Source organism: Mobula hypostoma (genome assembly GCF_963921235.1).
Source record: "Mobula hypostoma chromosome 22 unlocalized genomic scaffold, sMobHyp1.1 SUPER_22_unloc_1, whole genome shotgun sequence".
NCBI classification, from domain to species: domain Eukaryota; kingdom Metazoa; phylum Chordata; class Chondrichthyes; order Myliobatiformes; family Myliobatidae; genus Mobula; species Mobula hypostoma.
Window position 1 is genome coordinate 433,871 of NW_026948152.1, and position 20,666 is coordinate 454,536.

The 20,666-nt window shown below is 41.2% G+C and overlaps 1 protein-coding gene across 2 annotated transcripts in view; it reads left to right on the forward strand.

Annotated features, from left to right (window-relative positions):
- Positions 1-20,666, forward strand: part of LOC134341300 ((E3-independent) E2 ubiquitin-conjugating enzyme UBE2O) — a 138,869-nt gene that overhangs the window by 102,270 nt on the left and 15,933 nt on the right. For both annotated transcript variants that reach the window (XM_063039177.1, XM_063039178.1), the window contains exons 12-15: positions 157-288; positions 11,097-11,189; positions 16,978-17,644; positions 18,125-18,261. In XM_063039177.1, coding sequence (XP_062895247.1) covers positions 157-288; positions 11,097-11,189; positions 16,978-17,644; positions 18,125-18,261 — 1,029 coding nt within the window. The remainder of the gene's footprint in view (positions 1-156; positions 289-11,096; positions 11,190-16,977; positions 17,645-18,124; positions 18,262-20,666) is intronic.

Sequence of the window (20,666 nt, forward strand, 5' to 3'; positions counted from 1 at the left end):
TTGCACACTGGTTGTCTGCCTTGTTGGTGTGGTCTTTCATTGATTATATTATGATTATTGGATTTGAGTATGCCTGCAAGAAAATGACTTATTGTTTTACATGGTGACATGTACTTTGATAATAAACTTACTTGAAGTTTGAACTTAAAATTGCAGGTGCTGGGCCATGAAGAAGATATTAGTGTTTATGATATTGCTGACCATCCGGATTTCCACTTCCGCATTACTGACATTGTGATTCGTATTGGGAATGTGGAAGAAGGCAGAGCTACGCGTAAAGCTGATGAGGTACAGTAAAGGTGTTCTTTTTCCTTTGTTCCCCTGTGGCAGTCTTTTTAGAGTAATTTTTAATTGGCGTTCTTGTACTCAAAATTATTTAAGTTAAAATTGTAAGTGCCTGTCCTGAGTAGCTGGTATCATAACAAGCCCCATTCTGTCCATACAGCAAACGTTTGTCTCGCAGGTAGAGGTTTGGATGCAGGCAATAACATTTAAAATTAACATTTAGGACTCGTCTATTTTAGTCAACCTTGCTGCAGTGTCATTACTAAGAAAGGTGCTTTTTATTGACATTTTAGATGGCAAAAAGAGTAAATTGAAATAGTAAATTGTATGGCGTAGTGAGTATCCTATTTGAAAGATTTTTAGATCTATCACTTTTTCTGCTGCCTCTGGTGTCCATTAGTCTGTCATCAGCTTTGGCTACAGTGTCATGGTGCTGAACTTCCTAAATGCACTTGCAAATTCAAAGCAGGAGTAAAGAACCTCACTGTCGCATCTGTCCGTTATTAAACAGGTTCATGGGTGATCCAATTCCTCTTGTCCATCTGTTATTAAACAGGTTCATGACTAATCCAATTTCTCCAGTCAGTCTGCCATTAAACAGATTCATGGCTGTTCCAATGCCTCTTGTTGATCTGCCATTAAACATGTTTATTGCTGATCCAATTCCTCCTTGTCAGTCTGCAGAAACCAGTGATTCTTTCGTTCAAGTATCTATCTCTGCCTTAAAGATATTTACAGACTGTTTCCACTGCCTTTTGAGGAAGAGTGTTCCAAAGACTTCCCTTATAACCTTTTCAGAGCAATAATCTTGTTTTATCTACTTTAAAGGGCAACCCATTTAATTTTAATTAGATATTAAGCTTCATGTGAATAAATATATGAAGTAACATTTAAAATTCACTGGCTGAAAAACAAAATCAAGGATTAAAAGTCACTGGTGAAACTGTTGGAAAATGGTAATCATTGCATGTGGATAATGCTGTGTCCTTCACCTTTCACCGAGAGGTGCTGCTGGAAAAGAGGAATCAGTATTGCATGTGAATAATGCTGTCACCTTTCACTAAGGGGTCTTGTCATGCTTGAATGGGCATAGAGTAATACAGCATAGAAACAGAAACTTCCACTTAATTTGCACAGGCTGACCAATATGCCCATCCAAGCTAGTCCTATTTTGCCTGCTTTTGGTCCCTATCCTTTTAAACCTGCCTTCCGATCACAGAAAAGTACAGCACCAGCACAATGTCCATATTCCTCCATTTTCTGTGTAAGAACCTCTTAAACACCTCTATAATACTTGTGTCCACTACCACCCACTTTTCCTGTAATACCATGGGCTCTTTACTTGTTAAGCAGCCTCATGTGTGGCACCTGGTCAAAGGCCTTCTGAAAATCCAAGTGCACAACATCAACAAATTCTCCTTTTTTATCCTGCTTGTTATTTCTTTGAAGAGTTCCAACAGATTTCCCAGGCAAGATTTCCCCTTAAGGAAACCATGCTGGGTACATCCTATTTTTATCATGTGCCTCCAAGTAGCCCAACACTACATTCTTAAGAGTTGATTCCAACCACTTGGAACATCTTCCCAACCACTGGCCTATAATTTCTTTTCTTCTGCCTTACTCTCTTGAAGAGTGGAGTGACATTTGCAATTTTCCAGTCCTTTGGAACCATTTCAGAATTAATTCCTCCTTGAAAAATCATTACTAATGCCTCCACAATCTCTTCAGCCACCTCTTTCTGAACCCTGGGGTGTAGACCATCTGGTCCAAGTGACTTATCTACCTTCAGATCTTTCAGTTTCCCAAGAACTTCCTCCCTAGTAATGGTATCTTCACATTTCTACCACCTAACACTCTTGAACTTCCTGCATACTGCTAGTACCTTCCATAGTGGAGACTGATGCAAAATACTTATTCAGTTCGTCCATCAAACTTTTGGTATCCTCTTTAATATTATCAGCTAGCTTTCCTTCATATTCTATCTTATCCTTCCACATGAATTTGTGACTTCTGTTGGTTTTTAAAAGCTTTCCACTAATTTTTGCTGCATTATATGCTCTTGCTTTGATTTCTCATGTCAGCTGTGGTTGTATCATTCTGCCTTTTGAATGCTGCCTCTTTGTCTTCTGAGTTGCTCCCGGAAATTCCAGCCGTTGCAGCTCTGCTGTCATCCCTGCTCCTGTTTCCTTCCAACCAAGTCTCTTCTCATACTTCTGTAATTCTCTTTACTCCACTGTAATACTGATACATTTGACTTTAGCTTCTCCTTCTCAAATTGCAGGATGAGTTTGATCATATGATTGCTGGCCCTTAAAGGTTCCTTTACCTTAAGATTCCTAATCAATTCCAGTTCATTGGACAGCACCCAATCCAGAATAGCTGATCTCCCAGTGGACTCAACCGCGAGTTGCTCTAAAAAGCCATCACAAAGGCATTCTACATTTTCCACTCTTGGGACCCAGCACTACCTATTTTCCTAATCTACATGCTTATTGATATCTCCCATGACTATCATTGCCCATCTCCCATTGCCATTTTGACATGCACTTTCCATCTCCTGGTGTAATTTGTAAACCATGTTTTTATTACTGTTGGAAGGTCTGTATATTAGTCCCATCAGGCTCTTTTTACCCTTGCGGTTTCTTAGCTCTACCCACAACAATTCTGTTACAGCTCAACATTTGATTTGTTTTTTTTTACACAACAGAGCCACCCCTTCTACCTTCTTGCCTATCCTTTCAATACAGTGTGTCCTTTGACACTAAGTTCCCAGTTTGTCTTGTTTCAGCCACGATGTATTGATGCCCACAATGCCATACATGCCATTCTGTAATTGTGCTACAAGCTCATCTACCTTTCATGATAACCCTATGCCCTCAACTTCTTGATTTGCTATTTCTGAGGTGAGGAAATTCTGCATTCACCTTGTCTGTGCTTCTCATCATTATATACACCTCTAATAAGGTCATCCCTCAGTCTCCTATGTTTCAAAGAATGAAGTGCTAACTTGTCCGACCTCTCCTAACTCTTGTAAATGTTCTTTGCACTCTTTCCAGTTTAATGACTTTTCCTCAAAAGGGAGCTGACAATGTATGTAGTATTTCAGTATGGCCTCAACATCTTCAACTGCAACATCCCAACTCTTATACTCAATGATTGATGAAGGCTAGCATGCCAAAGGCCTTCACTTCTATGTCTACCTATGATGCCACTTTCAGGGAATCATGAACTTGCCCTTCTGTATGAAACACCTCCCATGGTTTACTCTGTACTGAAAGTCCTAGCCTGGTCTGACGGCCAGAAAATAATACTTTGCAGTCATGTAGGCTAAATGCCAATTGTGATTTCCTCCACTCACAGTGCCTATAAAAAGTACTGTCCCCCACTCCCCCTTATAAGTTTTCATGTTTTATTGATTTACAACATTGAATCACAGTGGATTTAATCTGGCTTTTATAACACTGATCAACAAAAACTCTTGTCAAAATGAAAACAGATCTCTAGAAAGTGATCTAAATTAATTACAAATGTAAAACATAAAATAATAATAATTGATTGCATAGGTATTCACCCCCTTTAATATGATGCACCAAATCATCCCTGGTGCAGCCAATTGGTTTCAGAAGTCACATAATCAGTTAAATGGAGAACTGCTCTGTGCAGTCAAGGTGCTTCAATTGATTGTAGTAAAAATACACCTATATCTGGAAGCTCCATCTGCTGGAGAGTCAATATCCTGGTAAAAATCACACCATGAAGACAAAAGAACACTCCAAACAACTCCGTGAAACTGTTATTGAAAAGCACAAGTCAAGAGATGGATTCAAGAAAACGTCCAAGTTACTGAATATCTCTTGGAGTACAGTTATGTCAATCATCAAGAAATGGAAAGAATATGGCACTGCTGTAAATCTGCCTCGAGCAGGCCATCCTCAAAAACTGAGTGACTGTGCAAGAAGGGGACTAGTGAGGGAGACCACCATGAGACCTATGACAATTCTGGAGGAGTTACAAGCTTCAGTGGCTGAGATGGGAGAGACTTATGTTACGTACCCCGTAACTGGGTTGCCAAACCAGCAGAAATGGATCACTCAGTTGGAGTCTGGATTACTAGAACTAAGAAAGTTTTATTAAAGAAACAAGCAACACAGTACTCTTATCGAAAGGATAATAAAAGCAACAGTTCAGCAATGATAAACATACATGTACACAGAATTAAGATAACAGGATCAATCAAGCTCTATCGTTGTCTAGGGGTAAATGACCAGTTTCAAAGTAACGCAAAGTTCAGTTCAGTCCGCAGTAATCGCTGCCGTGGCGATGGACAGTGGGGGTGGGGGAGGAGAGAGAGAGCAAACACAAATGAATATTCAAGGCTTCCACACACAGACCTTCGCAGTCAGCTTTCGGGCGAGTCCTTTGTGATGTCATCTGAGGTCACCAACCGTGACCCCTCCGTTTTCAGACACGATCGTTTCTCTGCGCTGAACCTGGCACCCAGGCAAGGGTGGACACACACCAGGTTCCCGCCGATCGTACCTTTCCACCCTGAACGTCTAAGGCTTGATCCCGCTATCAGCTGTCCAAAAGCTTCCCACCGACTTGTGAGAGACGCACCGCTTCCAGGGTCTTGTTACTTCGGGTGTCGTGTGTGTCCTGCCTTAGCGAACCTGTCCCTTTTCATCCCCCTGCTGGGGTATCGCCTGTCCATCACTTCAAACAGTTCAGGGTTCAAAGGGGGAGCCGCTCTTGACAGCTCTCCTTCCCCTTCATTACACATCTCCAAATGCTGCTCCATTGTGTCCCTTATCTCTCTCTCTCCTGAAGACAGGTGGCAGACCAACTGCTGATCACACAGGACAGCTAACATCTTAATCTGTGTGTATTCTTGTCACACTGCGCATACAACAACTGTTGCCCAGGTGCTTCACCAGTCGTAGTTTTATGGGAGAGTGGCAAAGAGAAAGCCACTGGTAGAGGTGGGGGGGGGGGCGGGGAAGCTCATGAAATCTCAGCTAGAGTTTGCCAGAAGGCATGTAGGAAGGTTGTACAGTCTGATGAAACCAAAATTAAGCTTTTTGGCCATCAGACTAAACACTGTTTGGCATAAGCCAAACACTGCATTTCCTGAAAAACATACCCTTCCTACTGTGATGGTGGCTGCATCATGCTGTGAGGGTGCTTCACTGCAGCAGGCCCTGGAAGGCCTGTGAAGGAGGGAGGGAGGGAACGTCGACTCAGACCATGAGAGGCCTGTGTTGGGCATTTTCATGACTTACAAGGCGCAGATTGGAAGTCTGTGTGGGGTGCCACTCCTCTCACAGACACTATAACAATGTGTGGTTAAGTGCTTTGCTCAAGGATACAAACACGCTGCCACAGCTGAGGCTCAAACTAGCTACCTTCAGATCACTGGACAAACGCCTTAACCACTTGGCCGTGTGCCCAACACAAGGTAGAGGGTAAAATGAATGCAGCAAAATGCAGGGAATTCCTGGAGGAAAACCTGATGTAGTCTGCAAGAGAACTGCGACTTGGGAGAAGTTTTGTTTTCCAGCAAGACAATCACCTCAAGCATAAAGCCAAAGCTACACAGGCTTAAAAACAATGAAGTTAATGTCCTAGAGTGGCCAAATTCCAAGACTTGTCAACAATTTACTAAAAATTAAAAACCAACATTGTGAGGCTGAAAAAGTATTCATCCCCTTTGCAATTATTACGCTAACTTTCCTCCAGTGCAATCCAGTGCAGTATTACCTTACCAACTCAACCAATTTGTTGTAGAAAATTGGAGGATCATCTGTTTTCAATGAATTCATAAGAATAAATACCCCCTCTCTCTGTAAGGTCGAAGAGTATGGTAGATTTTCAATAGACCAAACCAAAATAAAGACAGAAGAGCATTCAAGACAATTAAGAGAAATGATAGAGAAGCACAAATCTGAGGAAGGGTACAAGACCACCTCAAAAGCATTGAACATGCCTTGAAGTTCAAAAAGTAGAAAAATAGGAAACGATGGCCCCACTGCCAAGGTCAGACCAGCCATCTAAACTTGGACACCAGAGAAGAATGGGCTTGTAAGAGAAGCTACTGAGAGGGCAGTAATCACTCTGAGTAAGTTGGGGAAGACGGTGGCTGCAACTGGAGATGAAGTTTACGGCTCCACTATTTATAAGTCCTTGGATAAAGAGGGTATTTATGAAAGAGTGGAAAGGAAGAACCACTGGCTTTAAAAAAAACATATCCTTGCCTGTAAAGATGTGGCAAAGCTTCACTTAGAAGATACTGTAAAGATGTGGAAGAAAGTCTTGTGGTTGGATGAGACTGAAGTGGAACTTTTTGGCCTCAATACTAAGTGATTCATATGACATAAATCTAATACAGTGCATCAGCCAGGTAACACCATCCCTGTAAAGTATGGCAGAGGTAGCACCATGCTATGGGATGCTTTTCAGCAGCAGGGACTGGAAATCTGGTCAAGATTGATGAGAAGATGATTGCTGCTAAATATAGAGATCGTAGATTGAGATTCTGCTAGCCTCTGCCAGAATGCTTAAACTTAAAGTTTGCATTTCAGCTGAACGATGACCGCAAAGCACACTGCCAGAGCAACCATGGAGTGGCTTCAAATGAAGAAAGTTGATATCCTTGATTGTCCTTGAGTGGCTCAGTCAGAATTCTGACCTTAACATGATTGAACATCTCTGGCAAGACCTCAAGATTGTTGTCCGTAGTCTCTTGAGCAGGTTTGCTTGGAGGAACACTTAAAGGGTTGACGGTGGATATGCAATGGCAAGCATTTAAAGATCGCATGGATGAACTACAACAATTGTTCATCCCAGTTTGGCAAAAGAATAAATCAAGGAAGGTAGTGCACCCGTGGCTGACAAGAGAAATTAGGGATAGTATCAATTCTAAAGAAGAAGCATATAAATTAGCCAGAGAAAGTGGCTCACCTGAGGACTGGGAGAAATTCAGAGTTCAGCAGAGGAGGACAAAGGGCTTAATTAGGAAGGGGAAAAAAGATTGAGAGAAAACTGGCAAGGAACATAAAAACTGACTGTAAAAGCTTTTATAGATATGTGAAAAGAAGAAGATTGGTTAAGACAAATGTAGGTCCCCTACAGACAGAAACGGGTGAATTGATTACGGGGAGCAAGGATATGGCAGACCAATTGAATAACTACTTTAGTTCTGTCTTCACTAAGGAGGACATAAATAATCTTCTGGAAATAGTAGGGGACAGAGGGTCCAGTGAGTTGGAGGAACTGAGGGAAATACATGTTAGTAGGGAAGTGGTGTTAGGTAACTTGAAGGGATTAAAGGCAGATAAATCCACAGGGCCAGATGGTCTGCATCCCAGAGTGCTTAAGGAAGTAGCCCAAGAAATAGTGGATGCATTAGTGATAATTTTTCAAAACTCTTTATATTCTGGACTAGTTCCTGAGGATTGGAGGGTGGCTAATGTAACCCCACTTTTTAAAAAAGGAGGGGGAGAGAAACCGGGGAATTATAGACCGGTTAGCCTGACATCAGTGGTGAGGAAAATGCTAAAGTCAGTTATCAAAGATGTGATAACAGCACATTTGGAAAGCGGTGAAATCATCGGACAAAGTCAGCATGGATTTGTAAAAGGAAAATCATGTCTGATGAATCTCATAGAATTTTTTGAGGATGTAACTAGTAGAGTGGATAGGGGAGAACCAGTGGATGTGGTATATTTAGATTTTCAAAAGGCTTTTGACAGGGTCCCACACAGGAGATTAGTGTGCAAACTTAAAGCAGACGGTATTGGGGGTAAGGTATTGATGTGGATAGAGAATTGGTTGGCAGACAGGAAGCAAAGAGTGGGAATAGACAGGACCTTTTCAGAATGGCAGGCAGTGACTAGTGGGGTACCGCAAGGCTCAGTGCTGGGACCCCAGTTGTTTACGATATATATTAATGACTTAGATGAGGGAATTAAATGCAGCATCTCCAAGTTTGCGGATGACACGAAGCTGGGCGGCAGTGTTAGCTGTGAGGAGGATGCTAAGAGGATGCAGGGTGACTTGGATAGGTTAGGCGAGTGGGCAAATTCATGGCAGATGCAATTTAATGTGGATAAGTGTGAGGTTATTCACTTTGGTGGCAAAAGCAGGGAAACAGATTATTATCTGAATGGTGGCCATTTGGAAAAGGGGAGGTGCAATGAGACCTGGGTGTCATTATACACCAGTCATTGAAAGTGGGCATGGAGGTACAGCAGACGGTGAAAAAGGCGAATGGTATGCTGGCATTCATAGCAAGAGGATTCGAGTACAGGAGCAGGGAGGTACTACTGCAGTTGTGCAAGGCCTTGGTGAGACCACACCTGGAGTATTGTGTGCAGTTTTGGTCCCCTAATCTGAGGAAAGACATCTTTGCCATAGAGGGAGTAGAAAGAAGGTTCACCAGATTGATTCCTGGGATGGCAGGACTTTCATATGATGAAAGACTGGATCGACTAGGCTTATACTCGTTGGAATTTAGAAGATTGAGGGGGGATCTTATTGGAACATATAAAATCCTAAAGGGATTGGACAGGCTAGATAAAGGAAGATTGTTCCCGATGTTGGGGAAGTCCAGAACGAGAGGTCACGGTTTGAGGATAAAGGGGAAGCCTTTTAGGACGGAGATTAGGAAAAACTTCTTCACACAGAGAGTGGTGAATCTGGAATTCTCTGCTACAGGAAACAGTTGAGGCCAGTTCATTGGCTATATTTAAGAGGGAGTTAGATGTGGTCCTTGTGGCTAAAAGGATCAGGGGGTATAGGGGGAAGACTGGTACAGGGTTCTGAGTTGGATGATCAGCCATGATCATACTGAATGATGGTGCAGGCTCGAAGGGCCGAATGGCCTACTCCTGCACCTATTTTCTATGTTTCTATGAACGGCAGATCTTGCGTTGCCACAGTGTGCGAAGCTAATAGAGACGTATAAAGAGACTGCTAGCCCTAATAGCGGTGAGTATTGAGCAAAGAGGGATGAATACTTTTGAACTGCTGACTTTTTAGTTTTTGAATTTTTAGTTTTCTGTGCTTTACAATTTTCCATTTTTTGTGCTGTGGGGGGGGGGGGGGAGGAGCATGTGATTCACAAATAAAAATTCTCAGTTAAATTGATCGAAATCCCTGATTGTAATACTCAGTTATGTGAACAAAGGGAAAGGGTTGAGGGCAGAATACTTTTACAGGGCACGGTAATTAAGGTTTTCAAAAATTATCAAACCACCTAATCTTCACATTAACACATACATGAGGTAGGACCTCAGAATATTTTTTTTCTGAGGGGCATGACTCTTTGGAACTTTTTTTTATTATTAGATTATGAGGACACTCAGTCCTCATTTATTGTCATTTAAGAATGTATGCATTAAGAGATGATACAATTTTCCTCCAGTATGATATCACAGAAACACAGGACAGACCAAGACTGCCAAAAACCACATAATTATAACATATAGTTACAACAGTGCAAAGCAATACTGTAATTTGATAAAGAGCAGACCATGGGCACGGTAAAAAAAAATAGTCTCAAGTCCTGATAGCCCCATCATCTCACGTAGACGGTACGGTAGAAGGGAGAAACACTCCCTGCCGTGAACCTCCAGCGCCGCAAACTTGCTGATGCAGCACCCTGGAAGCACCTGACCACAGCCGACTCTGAGTCTGTCTGAAGACTTCGAGCCTCCGACACCGAGCACCATCTCTGCCGAGCACTTCGACCCCACCCCGGCTGCCAAGCAACAAGCAAAGCCAAGGACTCGGGGCCTTCACCTCTGGAGATTCTGGATCGCACAGTAGCAGCGGCAGCGAAATAGGCATTTCAGAAGTTTTACCAGATGTTCCTCCGTGCTTCTCACGTCTGCCCCCCATCAAATCAGGATTGTGCACGGCATCCTACTTGACAGATAAGATATTCATCACCGGTGTGGCCGCTGCGCGCTGCGTCGTGCCGCCATCTTCTCTTCTTGTCAAATGTTAATGTAAATGGTCTTTGAATATTTTTGAGACCCAGGCAGTTATGAAAAAGTGGATAAAAAGTTAACAGAATGAGAATGTAGAGTGGAGATTGCATTCATATCAGCCATAGTCCTACTGAGTGGTAAATCTGGCCTGAGGGATTTAGTGGCATACTCTTATTCCTAAATCGTGTGTTTGTATAAAGGTTGAAGGAACTTTTAAGGTCAATTAAAGTTGGTATTTGATAAGTGAGATTGTGATTATTGTATCCATATCTTTGGATCTCTGTGTGCTTATGAAATGCAAAACTAGGGGACATAAGACAATTGGCAATGAATCTAAAAGTAATGCAAGAAAGTTCCATGCATAAACAATAGTCAGAAATAGGCCATTCAGCCCTTTGAGCCTGCTCTTTCCTCAAGGCAATAACATGACACAACATGGTTTCATTAGCCTATATCTGTAAAATACATCGGTGACTTGAAGATTACGGAATCAAAGAGTAAATTAGAATTTTATGTCCAAAGATCAGATCAACCAGGAGATAGAATGGAAGAACAGACTGAAAAAGCCATTCAAGTCCACTTGTCCTCTGACTTGCCCCGCTTCCTGCTAGATGTTGATGAAATTTGTAGTCCATTTCCCTAAAGTGTACTGTTCTCAAAGAAATAAAAAGCATCTCAGTTATTGGCCAAAAGGAATTCAGAACTTCGGTTTTGAGGGGTGCATTTCAGTTGTCTTTTGCCTTGCTTTTTGAGAAATTAGATTTCATTCATTTGAAAAGGAGGAATTGTATATTACAGTTAAACAATACTCTTTTGCTTCAGGAGCCTTCTGTTGGTCAAGTATCTCGTGTTGATGTTTGTGGGAAGGTTGAAGTAGTCTGGGCAGATAATTCTAAATCCAGTATACTACCTCAGGTAAGAAGTTACCCATCAGTAAAAGTTGTCCAAAGAACATTGGCACTGCTTCCAGCTTTGAAGGTAAATGTCGTTCTACTGCTTGCTTGAGGATATGTGATATGAATGAAAATTGTTTCCAACAATTAATGGGTTAAAAGCATTTCTGTCTCTCCTAGATCCTCTGTCAATGAATTTAAATCTAAGTTCTCACCAGAAGGAATAACTTTCTTCTGTACTGTATCTAAATCATTGTCTGGTATTGTGAATATTTCTTAAGCATCTTTTCTGAGACTAATTGTCCCAATTCTGCTAATAAGACCATTAGACACAGGAGCAGAATTAGGCCATTCAGCCAGCAGGATGAGTATTAGTGCATTAGGAATACAGAATCAAAAAGGGTAGCAAATACATTACTCAAGATGTTGTATCTCAATACATAGAGTATAAAAATAAAGATGGGTGATTTTGTTGCACTATTACAGATGGTCAGGTATGATGTTATGGTCATCATGGAATCATGGTTGAAGGATGGTTGTAGTTGGAAGTAGAATGTCTAAGGTTACAGTTGTATCAGAGGTATAGGAAGGTAGGCAGAGGGGATGGCGTGGCTCTGCTAGTAAAGAATAGCATCAAATCAGTAGAAAGATGTGACATAGGACTGGAAGATGTTAAATCTTTATGGGTTGAGTTAAGAAACTGCAAGGATAAAAGGACCCTGATGGCAGTTATATACGGGCCTCCCAACAGCATCTGGGATTTGGACCACAGATTACAATAGGAAATAGAAAAGGCGTGTCAAAAGGGCAATGGATGATAGTCCTGGGAGATTTCAACATGCAGGTTGATTGGAAAAATCAGGTTGGAAATGGATCTCAAGTTTGTATGTCTACGAGAATGCTTTTTAGAGCAGTTTGTTGTTGAGCCTACTAGGGGATTAGCTATACTGGATTGGGTGTTATGTAATGAACCGGTGATAATTAGGGAGCTTGACGTAAAAGAATCCTTAGGAGGCAGTGATCACAATATGACTGAGTTCAACTGAAATTTGATGGGGAGAACGCAAAGTCTGATGCAGCAATTATCTCAGTAGAGTAAAGGAAATTAGTGGTATGAGAGAGGAGTTGACCAAAGTAAATTGGAAGCAGTTGCTGGCAGGGCTAACAACAGAGCAGCAATGGCTTGAGTTTCTCTGAAAAATGAGGGAGATGCAGTATAGATGTATTCCAAAAATGAAGAAATACTCAAATGGCAAAATCGTACTACTGTGGCTGACAAGGGGTCAAAGCTAATGTAAAAGCAAAGGAGAGGGCATACAACAACACAAAAATTAGTGGGAAGACAGAGAATTGGGAAGCTTTTAAAACCTCGAGAGCAACTAAAAGAATCATTAGGAGGAAAAAGATGAAATATGAAAACAAGCTATCAAAAAAACATCAGTGGCAAAAAAAAAAGAAAGCTAAAAAAAATAGGGTTTTATCCCTACCCAATTGTAGGTTTTACTGCTGGACAGTCAACATATGCTACCTTATGTTTGGATATACTACATTAATCGTGAAGACTGTCCGGTTTGGGTTTCTTCAGAAGTTAATTCTGTTAATAAATTTCCTATTATTTCTCTTCTTGGTTGTTCAATTCCTCTATCCTTAAGTAATTTAACTGATAATTTTGTAGTTAAACATTCTTTGAGGATTTGGTTACAATTTAGAAAATTCTTTGGATTATTTGATTTTTCACTCTCTAGTCCCATTTTTTGGAATTTTTTTTAAACCTCCTTTGACTGATGTAGTTTTTAAAGAGTGCAATAGACTAGGTATTAAATGTTTTCAGGATCTGTTTGTCGGAGATGGTCTTTCCTCATTTGATCAACTATCTATTAAATATAATCTTCGTAAAGCTCACTTGTTTTTAGATATTTACAAATTAGAGACTTCTTGCGTTCTCAACTTTATACATTTCCTAAATGTCCAGATAAGAATTTAATTGATACAGTTTTTACTTTGAAATCTTTTCATAATGGATCTATTTCAAATATTTATAGTATGTTGGCATTGAGAAACATTCCATTAGACAAAATTAAAAACCTCTGGGAACATGACCTACAGATTTCAATTGATGAGGATACTAAGAATTAAATTTTTAAACTTATTCACACCTCTTCGTTATGTGCGCGTCACTCTCTTTTACAATTTAAAGTGGTTCATAGTGCCTATATGACTCTCTCGTTTTTACTCAGATTTTTCTCCATACTGTAATAGGTGTAATGTCGAAGAGGCCTCTCTAATTCATATGTTTTGGTCCTGCCCGTGGCTTGATAAATTTTGGAAAGAAGTATTTCAAACTTTCTCGGAGCTTTTTAAAGTGTCACTCCACTCTTTAAGAAAGGAGGAAGGCAGCAGAAAGGAAAGTATAGACCAGTCAGCCTGACCTCAGTGGTTGGGAAGATGTTTGAGTCAATCCTTAAGGATGAGGTTATGGAGTACTTGATGACACAGGACAAGATGGGACAAAGTCAACATGGTTTCCTTAAGGGAAAATCTTGCCTGATGAACCTATTGGAATTGTCTGAGGAGATTACAAACAGGGCAGATAAAGGGTATGCAGTGGATGTTGTATATTTGGACTTTTCAGAAAGCCTTTGACAAGGTGCCACACATAAGGCTGCTTAACAAGTTAAGAGCCCATGGTATTACAGGAAAGTTACTGCATGGTTAGAACATTGGCTGATTGGTAGGAGACAGCGAGTGGGAATAAAAGGAACCTTTTCTGGTTGGCAGCCAGTGACTAGTGGTGTTCTGCAGGGGTCGGTGTTGAGACCACTTCTTTTTAGGCTGTATATCAATGACTTGGATGATGGAATAGATAGCTTTGTTGCCAAGTTTGCAGATGATACGAAGATTGGTGGTGGGGCAGCTAGTGTTGAGGAAACAGGTAGGCTGCGGAAAGACTTTGATTAGGAGAATGGGCAAGAGAGTGGCAAATGAAATGCCATGTTGGAAAATGCATGGTCATGCTCTTTGGTAGTCGAGATAAATTTGCAGACTATATTCTAAGTGGGGAGAAAATGAGAGATGCGAAGAACTTGGGAGTCCTTGTGCAGAACACCTTAAAGGTTAACTTGTAAGTAGAGTCAGTGGCAAGGAAGCTAAATGTAATGTTAGCATTCATTTCAAGAGGTCTAGAATACAAGAGCAGGGATTTAATGCTGAGGCTTTATAAGGAACTGGTGAGGCCTCGCCTAGAGTATTGTGAACAGTTTTGGGCCCCTCATCTTAGAAAAGATGTGCTAGCATTAGAGAGGGTTCAAAGGAGGTTCATAAGGATTCTCGAAATGAAAGGATTATCATATGAGGAATGTTTGATAGCTCTGGATCTGTACTTGCTATAATTTAGAAGAATGAGGGGGAGGATCTCATTGAAACTTTTGGAATGTTGAAAAGCCTAGACAGAGTAGATGTGGAAAGGATGTTTACCATGGTGGGAGAGTCTAGGACAAGAGGGCACAACCTCAGGATAGAGGGGCATCCATTTAAAACAGATGCGGAGAAATTTCTTTAGCCAAAGGGTGGTGAATTTGTGGAGTTTATTACCACAAGCAGCTGTGGAGGCGAAGTTGGGTGTATTTAAGGCAGAGCTTGATAGGTTCTTGATTAGACAGCATCAAAGATTACGGGGAGAAAGCCGGGGAGTGGGGCTGAAGAGGAGGGAAAAAGGATCAGCCATGATTGAAAGGCAGAGCAGACTCGATGGGCCAACTGGCCTAATTCTGTTTCTATGTCTTATGGTCTTATATTTTGATGGGAGCTGGTGAGTAATATTTGTGCAATAATTGTATTGATTAAGGTAGATGTACTTTAATCAAGGAAAAAATGAGCAAAGAAGTGAGAGGTATGAGGACATGCTGTTTATAATTGAACTGTTAATTAAATGGGAAATGAAAAGCTAGTGTTAGGAACATAACCGGGGAAAACTACCAATCTGTGCAAAATCCAAAGTTCACTGACTTACTCCGGGGTGGAGAATCTTGTGGTCTCTGGATGAAAGCATACCCAAATATGTATATAGAACTGAATTGCAAGGGCGAGAGGGACGTCTCAGTCATACAGTTGACAAAATATGCCACTAAGGAGCCCTAATAGAATTGAAGTTGGTGGGAATTAAGGGTAGCAAATCTCCAGTAGTCGGAGTCGTACCATGTTTAAAAGACAATGATATCCTCTTGGTGGTCAACCTTCCCATTCTCAGGGCATAAATCATCAGCTGCTACATTGTGACCTACCTTCCATTGTAAGAAGTGAAGAATTAGTTTATTGCCTAATGTCCAATACCATACTCAGTAAATGAAGCAGTCATTAGCGAGCTTGTTACAGATACAGCACGGAACAGGCCATTCTAGCTGCACTGCCCAACTACTCTCGACTTAACCCTACCCTAATAGGCAATTTACAATGACTACTTAACCTACTAACTAGTACATCTTTGGACTGTAGAAGGAAACCAGAGAACCCAGAGAAAACACACCCATTCCACGGGGAGAACGTACATGACTGCTTTCAGATGACGATGGAATTGAACTAAATCCAGAATACCCCGAGTTGTAATAACATCTCGCTATCTGCTACACTACCGTGGTGCTTCACAATACTTTACCTAGATGTACAAAGACCAAAACAGCTTTCAGGCATGGATTGATAAATGGCAAGTTGCATCCAGCCCACAAAAACCTCAACTTGCCTAACCACATTCCTTTGATATTTTATAACATTATTCTGATCTACCCTATATTTGCCCCTCTATTAGGATGCCTCTTAGGCTTCTCGCCAGGGAAAACACCCAGATATCCTCCCCATATCTAACTTCCCCACTCCAGATAATAGCCCAATGAATCACCTCTGCACTTCCAGCATACCACACCCTTCCCATCTTCCCCAATCCAGACACCAGCCAAGTGAATCACCTCTGCACTTCTCCCAGCATACCACACCCTTCCCAGAGTGTGGCAACCAGAAATGCACAAAATACCTCAAGTATATTCTAACCAGAATCTTGTAAATTTGCAACATAACACCAACTTTTGTATTCTGTGCCAGACCTATGAAGACAAGCATGCTAACTGCCTTCAACACACTTTCCATTTGTTGCTGCTTTCGGGGAACAATGGATTTCAACTCCAGTGTTGTTCTTTTCCTTCATGCTTTACCATTTACTGTATGTGTCCTAACCCATGTGACTCCCCAAAATTATCTGTCAATGCTCTGCCCAACCTTCCATTAGAGCTCACTGTCGCCTTGAGCAACCGTTTTTGCAATCTACAACACCAATTTTCATGTCAATGACCTTTAATGTAGTACCTCATCCAGTGTCCTCTGTACCAACTTTTGTTTCTTGGTGGTGAGGCAATAGTATGTGGCTAGATGTGGTTTGTACAAAAGTTAGGATTGATTAGGGGCAAACTGTTCGCACCCCAGGCAGATTCAGGCTTATTATCACTAACATACGTTCTGAAATTTGATGTTTTGCAGCAACGTAACAAAATTAAATAGTGCCAAAAAATAAGGTGGTCATTGACTGTTCAGAGATCTGGCAGAGTGAAAGAAACTGTTCCTAAAATGTTGTGTGAGTCTTCAGGCTCCTGTACAACCTCTCCATTGATAATAACGTGAAGAGGCCATGTCTCAGATGGTGAGGTCTTTAATAATAGATGCCACCTTCTTGAGGCAGTGCCTTTTCTGTCTGTCCTAACATAAATTATGTAGTTTAACAAATCAAATTGTTTTTTCAATAAATTTGTGTTTTTTATTTAATATAGCACTTGTATAACGTTGAGTCTGACATTGAAGAATCTGACCTGGACTCTCTGGATGGTACCTCTTCTGGTGCTACTTCAGATGAATGGGAAGATGAAAGTGATAGCTGGGAAACGGATGATGGTTTGACTGAGGATGAGAATGCAAAGGGGAGTGAGGCACTTGAAGTTGGAATAGAGGTGGCAACACCACTGGAAGAAAGCAAGAATGAGGTAGAACAAGCACAGGGAGCTGGTGCAGCGTCAAGTAGTTCTAATTCTGATAAAACTGGAAAGGATGGATCTCCCAAAGGCTTTCATGAGATAAAGGAAGCAATCAAAATTTTGGAAAGTTTAAAGAATATGACAGTTGAGCAGTTGTTGACAGGCTCTGCTACCTCCCCAACAATAGAACCAGAAAAGCAAACTAAGGAGAAGAAGTTTCGAGATGATATCAAGAAGCTGCAGGAAACCCTTCAGAAGACTCTTGACAATGTAGCCATAGTGGAGGAAGAGAAGATGGAAGCTGTTTCAGAAACTGAAAGCAAAGAAGAAAAAGTTGACATGCAGGTTCCCGTGAGGTCTGAGTGGACAAGTGATACGCCTGTGCTTTGCCAGCAGAGCAGCAAACCTGGAGTTACATTCACAAGTGCAAAAGGGGAAGTCTTCTCTGTTCTCGAATCAGTACCAGGTAAAATCTCCAAATTTCAAAACTCCAGGTTGCTTATCCACCAATTACTAAAAGTAGAAATTAATTATCTTTGACTGTATTGGTTTAATGTAACTGAAGCAACAACTGTAGCTGTACAGTGTTCCATTATAGAAGATGGCTACTGTTTTAAGACTGGATCTCGGCTCATCTTCTGTGCTGTTCTGTCCTTAGCACAAAAGGGAATTCCTTTTAACATGGACAAGGAGCAGGGCAGATTTTTAAACGATATTAAACCATGAAGGAAATTAACATGAGGTTGGTTTGCTAATAGTTTACAGGATAGATTGGTGATCTGATGGGACAAATTATTTCCTCCATGGTGATATGTGCAGTGGTGGAGGGGTTATGGTGGAGCTCGGCTTGCCAGGGAGTGTTGTTCCATGTGGAGGGTGGTGAATCTGTAGCTGCTTGTTTCACGTGGCATCAATAATATGTAGTTACAATTTTGTTTGCTTGCAGAGAGCCATGCATTCAAAAAAATGGAATTTCAGCCAGCAGATTCAAAGAAATTTTTCAGCACTGTGAGAAAAGAAATGGCATTGCTTGCTACTGCACTTCCTGATGGCATCATGGTCAAAACATTCGAGGACAGAATGGCAAGTTGAACCAGTTTTTGTTTGTTGAATGGGTAGTTAAATGAAGTAACCATTGTACCTTGCTTTCTTTTTGCTCTTAATATATCTATAGAAGTCCATGGGATTCTCCTTCACCTTGTCTGCCAGACCAACCTCATGTCCTCTTTAAGCCTTCCTGATTTTTCCTTAAGTGCTCCCTTGAATTTCTTATACTTAAGTGCCACATTTGATCCTAACAGTCTATACCTGATCCTACTTTTTCTTTACCAGGGTCTCTAACCCTTAATAACCCGTTTGCCTTGCTTATTATTCTAACAGTTTCTCTGTCCCAATATTTCATGATTTGAAAGCCTCCCACTTACCAAGCATCTTTGACAGAAGATAACCTCTCCCAATCCACACCAGATATCATCAAAGTTGGCCAAAACTGGTTTGGTCACCTACGTACAAAACATCTCAGGATTGGAAAAAGTACAGGAGAGAATTTACGATGATGTTGCTGGGACTTGAGGACCCGAGTTGTAGGGAAAAGGTTGAATAGATTAGAACTTTATTCTCTGGAGCATAGGAGATTTAATACAAGTATACAGAATTGAAGAGTATAAATTGGTAAGTGCAAACAGGCTTTTTCCACCAGGGTTGGTTGAGACTAGAACTGGAGGTGATGGGTTAAGGGTGTAAGCTGAAATATTTAAGGGGAACCTGAAAGAGAACTTCATTAAGATGCTGGTCTGAGTTTGGAACAAGCTGCCATTGAAAGTGGAAAATGCAGTTGGGGGAGTGGTGGGGAGCTATGGTCTAGGTGTGGTTTGATTGGACTAGGCAGAATAGCAGTTAAGCACTGGACCAGATAGGCTGAAGGGCTTGTTTCTGTGTTGTAGAGCCTTGAGTAATGCCACCACTCCCTCTTTAATGCTTCACCTTCAATCATGTCTTAAACGACAGAACCCCTAATAATTGAGCTGCCAGTCCTGTCCCTACTGCAACTAAGACTCACAAATAGTTACAACATCAGACCCCACTTGGAGTACTGCGCTCAGTCTGGTCACCTCACTACAGGAAGGATGTGGAAACTATAGAAAGGGTGCAGAGGAGATTTACAAGGACGTTGCCTGGATTGGGGAGCATGCCTTATGAGAATAGGTTGAATGAACTCGGCCTTTTCTCCTTGGAGTGGCAGAAGATGAGAGGTGACCTGATAGAGGTGTATAAGATGATGAGAGGCATTGATCGTGTGGATAGTCAGAGGCTTTTTCCCAGGGCTAAATGGCTAACACAAGAGGGCACAGTTTTAAGGTGCTTGGAAGTAGGTACAGAGGAGATGTCAGGGGTTAGTTTTTTACGCAGTGGTGAGTGTGTGGAATGGGCTACCGGCAATGGTGGTGGAGGCTGATACAATGGGGTCTTTTAAGAGGCTCCTGGATAGGTACATGGAGCTTAGAAATATAAAGGGCTATGGTTAACCCTAGGTAATTTCTAAAGTAAGTGCATGTTTGGCACAACTTTGTGGGCCGAAGGGCCTGTATTGTGCTGTAGGTTTTCTATGTTCTATCTTTCCAATGAATTTACAGTGCCTAAGAAAAATTTATTCACCCCGCCCCCAGAAGATTACATGTTTTATTGTTTTAATAACACTGAATCACAGTGGATTTGATTCAATTGATTAACTTAGATTACCTTTTAGAGATCTGTTTTCACTTTGATACAAAAGAATCTTTTTTCTGTTGATCAGAAAAAAGATTCTTTCGTATCAAAGTGAAAACAGATCTCTAAAAAGTGATCTAAATTGATTACAAATGTAAAAGGTAAAATGATTGCATAAGTAGTCACCCCTTTCAAGTCAGTATTTAGTAGATGTAACTTTGGCAGCAATTACAGTCTGTGGATAGGACTCCCGACAGCTTTGCACATCTGGGCATTGCAATTTTTCCCAATTCTTCTTTACAAAACTGCTGAAACACTTGTCAGATTACATGGGGATCCTGGGTGAACAGCCCTTTTCAAGTTTAGCCACAAATTCTTAATTGGATTGAGGTCTGGACTCTGACTTGGCCAGTATAGGGCATTAACTTTGTTGTTTTAAGCCATTCCTGTGTAGCTTTGGCTTTATGCTTGGGGTCATTGTCTTGCTGGAAAACAAATCTTCTCCCAAGTCACAGTTCTCTTGAAGACTGCGTCAGATTTTCCTCCAGGATTTCTCTGTATTTTACTGCATTCATTTTACCTTCTACCTTCACAAGATTTCCAGGGCCTGCTGCAGTGAAACATCCCCATAGCATGATGCAGCCACCACCTTGCTTCACGGTAGGGATGATGTGTTTTATCAAATGCCTTCTCGGCATCAAGAGAAACAACACATTGGGGAGTCTTAGAAAGGGATGAGTATATAACATTTAACAGTCTCCGAGTATTAGAGAAGGAATAAC